The sequence below is a fragment of the Hippocampus comes genome, unplaced genomic scaffold (assembly GCF_001891065.2).
Source record: "Hippocampus comes isolate QL1 unplaced genomic scaffold, H_comes_QL1_v1.1 scaffold326, whole genome shotgun sequence".
In the NCBI taxonomy this organism is placed as follows: Eukaryota; Metazoa; Chordata; class Actinopteri; order Syngnathiformes; family Syngnathidae; genus Hippocampus; species Hippocampus comes.
The window spans coordinates 539,189-546,935 of record NW_017805930.1 but is presented as its reverse complement, the minus strand read 5'-3'; the positions used below and the strand labels follow the sequence as shown (position 1 = coordinate 546,935).

Genomic DNA, 7,747 nt, shown 5'->3' with positions numbered 1-7,747 from the left:
ACAGAACTCAGAAGTTTGCGGGTGGGCGGGGGGTGGGGGGGTACAGTCAGACCAAGACGAAGTGGTGCAGGGAGGGTATGGGGAGAAATGATCACAGCAGGAGGTCACTGGGACACACAGGCAAACGTATACACACACGCACACGCACACACACACACACACACACACACACACACACACACACACACACACACACACACGCACCCACACAAGTACAAAACAAACACACCAACGAACACGGAAACACACGGATAAAAGCAACACAGACGTGTGCCACGTGTCACTCGATGATTCTAAAGCTCGTGATGGGAAAAATTCAAAGCATAATCCTTTTTTTTTTCCCCTTCCCCTGGGATGCATCCGCCAGGGAAAAGTCGGACAGTGTTTTTTGGCGTTCCTCGCATTCCTGGTACCAAACTTGACATTGCTCCGTCCCGAGAATGTTAAAAGAAGAAGCCATGATGACGACCGGATGCGTGAAGAAGACGGACACAAGGTAACGTGCTCAGGCTACAGTCAGTCCTGTCCTGGCTCCTTTGACATCAATGAAGACCACGTTGGTCTTCCTTCCTCCTGGGCTCGGGTGCATCAAAGGCCTGCAAGGCCCAGTGAATCCAGCAGGTGCCGCTACCTTGTATGATACGGTCAATCTTCTTCTCTGAGAGTTTATACAAGAGATTTGGTCCCGCTCCAGGTGACCCCCCTTGAGGATGGCTTAATTTTTGAAATGTATTTTTTTTTTTTTTTTTTTTTAAGAGTTTATCACAGCAAACGCCGCCTAGAGCAAATACTACATATCAACTACGCCTAGACAGCAAACTGACTGTGTGTTGGTGTGGTTGTCTCCGCTGCTGCGTGGTCGTCGTTTGATTTTTTTTTTTTCGTTTTGTTTTGGTTTGTTTATTTTTGTCGACGGATTGAGCGGAAGCACAACAACTTCGAGTGTATCTCCGAGTTTCTCTTTGATGGAAAAAGAGGTGTATTCACAGATGAGAGGAGAGAAAAAGGAAACGTCTGGAGGTGGAGAGACGGTTGTGGACCTGAGGAAAAAGCGGAAATGAAGAAGAATTAGGCCGCCGACGGCAGGAGCTCGACTGGGTAGAGGAGAGAGAAGGCTTTGAGGCATTATATAAGAACTTTAACGCGCGCCCACATCTGACAGACTCTTGATCGCACGCACGCAAGCTTTTATACACTCGACCCCTAACTTTCATACCATCTCTAAATCAAGCACGAACACGAACCCAAACCCAAGCCGAAACCCCAAACCCATTCCAGTAGCCATTCCCAAAATATAAGCCAGGACCCTCTGACCTTACCTGAACCCGAGAAATCTCAACGCTGGCCCTCATCTCAAGCACTCAACAGAAACCTGAAACTGAATCCCATCCTCAAACAAAACCCTAGATAGTAAAATGAATACCATCACCAAAAGGGCTGTAACATGCGATGATATGCACGCCTTCGCCCGAGAACGCCCAAATATGACAAATTCTTCATCGCCACGTTCGCTGTCAGGCTCAGATTTTATACACTTGACCCGTTTTTCTTCTCACATTCCGCCTGACAACCGACAGCTAAAGGAATAGTTGTCACACAGACTACTGTAACGGCCGAGCAAGGATGCCCGTCAATAAACAAATAGAGACGCACAACGCAGAGGGGGAAGAAACAACTGACCCGTTTAATCGGAGTGAGGACTATCCACCACGATGTGTGGCTTGGAGGAGGGTGACGCTTCGCCCTTCGTCGACACAAACGTACCAATTGCTTTTTCCTGCACAGATGGCGAAAAAAAAAAATCATTGTATGGTTGCGTAAGAAGTGAGGGCTAACGCTAAGGGACTTGTTACCTCCACCAGCTGATGCCAGTGCTCTATTGGCTTGCGTGGATTAGCCAACATGGCGGTCCAGTGCTCCCTCCCCGGGCCGTCAGCATCGCTGCCCACGCGGCACATTCCTATCACCTCGTTATGACCGATGCTGATGGGGGGGAAATAAACAAAAAAAATAAAGAAATAAATCGGCCGTCGTAACTATTGATGCTGGGCGGGTCCACCGGCTCCACGGCAAAGGCTCACCAGTCGTAGTCCATCACGGCGATGACGATGGACACGCTCTCGATGTTCTCGTTGGGAATGTCGAACACCAGTGCCTCGTTGTAGGTTGGATTCAGCGTGTTCTTCTTAATGGATGTCTTCCTCTTCTTCAGCCGGCGACCATCGCAGATCAATGAGGCCTTCACGTAAGGGTCTGATTGGAAGAGAGAGAGAGAGAGACGTTGATTAAAAAAATGTGTTCAGAACGCTACGTGATGTGAAGTCACCTTGGGGAACAGCGGCGGTTGAAAATCAGCAGGTTGATATGCTTTGTTATTCATTCAGCAGCGCGCCGCCATGGGAAACGCACACACCCACGCTGCCGTCTTTTTTTTTTTTTTTTTTTCCGCACTCTATTTCCCGAGCGTCTGTCTGGCAATGTCGACAACACACTGGCGATAACAGTTGCCATCTCGTTTATTCCGGGAGGGCGTTGCGGCTAATGCTAACGCTACTGTTGCCGCCACCATTGCTGCTCCCAGAGCGGCGAGTAATAAAACGGCTGTCAGTCAAAGACGGCGGCGAACAGGTGTCGCTTTTCTTGGACAAAAACAAGCCAGAATGTTCACACTGCTGTCGAGGAGCAAAAACCATGAAACAAAAAAATAAACCTGACCTTTCAAGAACAGAGTCGATCTCCTCTGTGTTTAAAACCAGAAACAGGACCAGCTTTACCAAAGAAAATTAGTCAGGCCTAGTGCTGTCCTTGCCGTGAGAAAAACTGGTGAGGCTCATGTGAGTCCATTACCTGAGAAGACCAAATATTTCCAGGTAGTCCTTCACGTGAGAAACGAGTTAGTCCTTCATCGTTTACGAGAGGAATGACTCAAGGATCGATTTCTCCTTTACAGTCAAACCTCGGTTTTCGAACGTCTCTGTTCTCGACCAAATCGGTTTTCGACCAAAAATTTCGAGTTTTTTATGCCTCGGATTACGACCGAAAATCGGTTCTCGACCAAACTGAGCGCACTTGAATGCGCCACTTGACTCCTCTCGCCTTCCTTACACGAGGAAGTGACGCTTCCTCGTGTAGCGTTCCATTGTGAGCAGACGTGTTCAATAAAGATTTTTTTTTTTTTTTTTTTAAAGAGCATGGTTTCGGTTTTCGAACAAATTGGTTTTTGAACAGCCTTCTGGAATGGATTATGGTCGAAAACCGAGGTATGACTTTTCCTTGAAAAACTGGTCACGATTGAGTCAGTCCATTATCAGACAAAACAAAGTAGTTCCAGGTAATCCTTTACATGAGAAACCGATCAGATACCGTTAGCTAATTTCGCAGTTCTTTACTCAAGTTTGATTCAAAAAAAAACTAGCTAGTACCTAAGAAAACCAGTCAGGTCCAGCTTTGTCATTTTGTGGTCAGTTTTGGTCCTTTGTTGAACAGACTCATCAGTTCCACATTCGTTCTTTTAAGTGTGTGGTAGTCCTATACTTGACAAACCAGTCAGGTCTAACATTAGTCTTGTTAGGTCCACGTTGGTCCTTTACCAGAGAAAACCATATAGTTTCAGATGGTCTTTAACCCAGTGAACCAGTCCAAGTTGGTCTTTTTAGAATGACGTTCAGTATTTACCAGAGAAAACTAATTTCCATGTTAGTTCTTTCAGGCCTGTATTATTGCTTCACCTGAGAAAGCAGTCACATCCAGATCAGTTCTTTGAAAATTACATTACCCCTTCACCTGAGAAACCAGTTAGGTCCATGGCCTTCAGGTTGGTGGCCTTGATGACTGTGGCCGTGAGTCTGCCGGCTGTGGGCAGGTAGCACAGCGAGAAGTTGAGCTCCCCGAGGTCGGCCTTCTCCTGCGGATTCAGGCGGCAGGGAGAAAGAAGGCGGTTAGCGGCTTTCGAGGCGGCCGGGTGATGTTCCGCTGTAAATAAAATCATGCGCCACTCTGTCACTGCCGACCGGAGGCGGCGACTCTTTTCTTTTCATGCCTCGCATCCCTTTCGGATCGATACTTCTTCCGGGAGACTGCAGTTATTTAATAAATCAGACTTCCATGAGTTGTCTCGTATGAATATTTCATTTGTAATAGACTGGCCGCCCTTTTTTTCTCATTCGGAGTCTGCATGCGTCTTGTCGTTGTTCAGCCGGCCAATCAGATATGGGGCAGCGTGTGCACCGCTCATCAAAAGTAACTTTGAAGGCACACGCCAGAACGGCAAACGGTTAGAGGGCTCAACGACTTAACGTCAACCGCCAATCAGTATTCAATACGCGAACGTGAAATGTGCCTTTTGGAAAAGAAGCAAGTAGACGCAACGTAAACGGTGAGCTGTTCACGAAAGACATTTATTGATCAGGCACCGCTCTGGCCTAAATTGGTTGTTCGATATGGTCTCACTCTGGTTTAACCAGTGCAATGTGAATGCTACATTCAAAAGGTAAGGCCCTTTTCATTTTTTTTTAAGTGTACATGAGTCTTAGACTCATGTACGACGCCCTCACAGTGCAGAGGTCGTGGGTCCGATCCCGGCTCTGGACCACACTGACTGTTTGGAATTTGCATGTTCTCCCCGTGCCTGCGTGGGTTTTCTCCGGGTACTCTGGTTTCCTCCCACATTCCAAAAACATGCACGGCAGACTGATTGGACAGTCTAAATCACAGGTTTCAAACTCAAGGCCCGGGGGCCAGATCTGGCCCTCCATGCCATTTTATGTGGCCCGCGAAAGCAAATCAAACACGTCAACTTCTACGATGATTGCTAAAATCTGTACCAAAATTTCAACTTCTCATATATAATAAATAAGCGAGATATGGTCAGCATTTTCTTGTGACCAAATCCCTCATTACACTAATTTAAACAATCGTTGAGTGAACCATTATTCTTGACTTCATTATATGTTTTTATAGTCATAACGGCCCTCCATGGGAAACGGTCACTACGATGTGGCCCGCGACATAAATGTGTTTGACGCCCCTGCACTAAATTGTCCATAAATAAGTGTGAGTGTCAGCGCGGATGGTTGTTCATCTCTATATGCCCTGCGATTGGCTGGCAACCGGTTCAGGGTGTCCCCCGCCTACTGCCCAAAGACAGCTGGGGTAGGCTCCACCACCCCCCGCGACCCTCGTGTGGAAATGAAAAAAATAAGCTCCACATTAGTTTTTTTAGGTTAGGAATTTATCTGAGAAACCAGTTATGTCCATTTTAGGTCTTTTAGGTCTATGTTAGTCCACTCGGATTTGTCTCATTAGCCACATTATGAGCTTTACGTTACTCCTTTAAGATACCGGTCACGCCTCAACAAATGACCTTTGGATTCAGTTCAGGCTTACCCGGCGCAGTGGTTATAATTCAGTTTGCCTTAGGCTTAGCTTGGAAATGGACCAGAACCAAAATTGAGGCCTGTTTTAAGACGCATGCTTTTTAATGCACGGCAACAAAATGAACTTGCAAAATGTACGCAAAGAGAACTGAATCAAGGTTCGTTTACTTTTGACGTGATTTTCCTCAAATTTGACCAACCGTGGTGACTCACCGCGGTGCCTTCCACGATGTCCCTCCACACTGGTTTGTCTCCGCTGCCCTCGCTGAAGTCCAGCAGGTTGTCCACAACCACCTGCCCAATCAGGTCGTGGCGGGAGAAGCGGTCAAAGTCGTAGACGGAGAAGTGAAGCTTGCGGGAGTGGAGCTCGTTCAGAGGCACGCCGAACTGGAACGTCTCATTGAACACGGGGTTCAGCGTCTTTCTGTGCACCTACAGACCGTAAATCGCAAGCAAGTCATTCATGTCTTTTGTCGTTGCTTTTTGTGCTTTCTTTTCAGCTTCAGGATCACCAACCAAGTTCCAAAAGGTCATTTTGCAGCTCTTTTATCCCTCTTCAAGCGCCAATAGGTGTTGTTACGTTCTTCCGTCTTTGATTATTCTGCTCTTCTTTCTTCTTTTCCTCCAGCCGGGTTCCCCCACTAAGTCTTGCTATGCATCGTTGTCATTTTTATCAACACTTTTTGCTCTCTCGTTTCTCCGTCCTGATGGTTCCAAAAGGTCTTATTGTTGTCTTTGGTTATTACCTGTCGTCGTTTCTTCCCCACTAATGTTTAGCACCCGGTTGTCCAACAAAGTGCCCAAGTGCCACTTTTCGCCAGGTCTTATTGGTTTTTTTTTTTTTATTGCTTTTTTTTTCCACTTTCTTTCTTTACCACAACCACTTTCCGAAATTTGTTGTTATTCACTTTTTTTCTGCTTTGTGCGTGCTTTTTTTTTAACCTCCTTGTTTATCAATCACTTACCCCAATCAGGTACTAGCAGCTGCCACTGATGCTGTTGTCATCGGTCATTTTGTTCTCTCTTTCCTTTATGTACTCCCTCCTCTCAAACCTTGTACCATCTCTCCTTGCCCATGAAAAATGGGATACCTACGCACTGGGGACTGGCACAATTGCCTGGTTTCCACAGAAGCTATTAATTCCCGTGACACATTCGCTGATTCTCGCTTCTTATCTGGCCGCCTCTCCCGCTGTTATCCCATCATCGCCGCTTAACGCTACGCATGTTTCATTCCCACATTTCCGGCCCACCAAGCCGGCACATTTCGTAAACCGCCTAAAACAAAAACAAAAAAGAAAAAGGGCCCCACACATACTCGAAATCGACACGCCTCTTGGTTAATTGCAAGGTCGTACTCACTGAAACGTCCTTGAGAAAGAAGCGCAACCTTTATGCTCGGCCGTAGAGCGCAAAATTGAATTCCGCAGAGGCAGAAAATTCAACTGACCTTCATTAAAAATTTCCTATCTGGTCTCACAAAAATATGTCGTTTTGTGTTTGCGCCGCAGACATGGAAAGATGCTAAAACGAGCACATTGACTTCATCCCTCTGTACAGTTTGCTGATTCACCGCAGGAATCGAAGCGTTTGATGGAATGAACAAAGACGGCAACAAGGCGTTGGTTTGCGATGCTTGCTCAGTCGTTTAAATCCAACTTGAGAGGATCTGTCACTCCCGCTTATTATTAGCGCCCCGTCATCTCCTGTTAGCAGCGCAAGCTAGCGCGAAGCGGAAGTAGCGGGCTGCGTGTTGCTTCGACGCGTACAGTAGCGATGGTTCAACATCACTTAGATTCCAGATCACAAAATTCCTTGTTTTCAGTGTCTACTGCAACCTAGCTTGCCAGTAATTTAGTAGGGCCTGATTTGATTCTGCGCCGTTGCTTCAAAATAGACAACCAACCACTGCTCCCAAAACCCAGATTCACTCTTCACAGCGACCCGTTTAGGCAGCAATATAGTCAGAAGAGAAACAATGATCCTCTGCTGCTTGTATTTTGGTTATATAGCCATATAACCAAAATTCCAATTTCCATTTATACAGCAGCCTGTTCAAGCAGCCAATTGCTTAGCATCCAGTAATCCCAAAAGATCACCTTGTTGATGCTAACGAATTCCACATGACAAAATTCCTGTTTAGATCATCAACAGCAGCTCTTGGAGGCAGCAAACTTCGGTCAGGTGAGCCTACCTTAGTTTGGAACTTCTTCTTGCGGTCGGGCAGCAGGTAGATCTTGACGTAAGGGTCGGAAAAACCGTTGGCATCCTTGGCGGGCAAATCCAATGCCTTGAGGATCTTCACCACTAGCTGTTCCGTGCTGACACACACACACACACACACACACACACACACACACACACACACACAC

General features: G+C 46.6%; 1 protein-coding gene across 2 annotated transcripts in view; it reads right to left on the bottom strand.

Annotated features, from left to right (window-relative positions):
- Positions 1-359: 359 nt before the first annotated feature.
- Positions 360-7,747, bottom strand: part of syt3 (synaptotagmin III) — a 37,956-nt gene continuing 30,568 nt past the window's right edge. Inside the window, exons 9-14 of one of the 2 annotated variants that reach the window (XM_019889917.1) lie at positions 5,589-5,669; positions 3,784-3,904; positions 2,082-2,253; positions 1,854-1,983; positions 1,681-1,777; positions 360-1,040 (exon numbers count right to left, since the gene is read on the bottom strand). In XM_019889917.1, coding sequence (XP_019745476.1) covers positions 1,685-1,777; positions 1,854-1,983; positions 2,082-2,253; positions 3,784-3,904; positions 5,589-5,669 — 597 coding nt within the window. In that variant the 3' untranslated portion in view covers positions 360-1,040; positions 1,681-1,684. The remainder of the gene's footprint in view (positions 1,041-1,680; positions 1,778-1,853; positions 1,984-2,081; positions 2,254-3,783; positions 3,905-5,588; positions 5,670-7,747) is intronic. The other variant, XM_019889918.1, reaches the window with a different exon arrangement.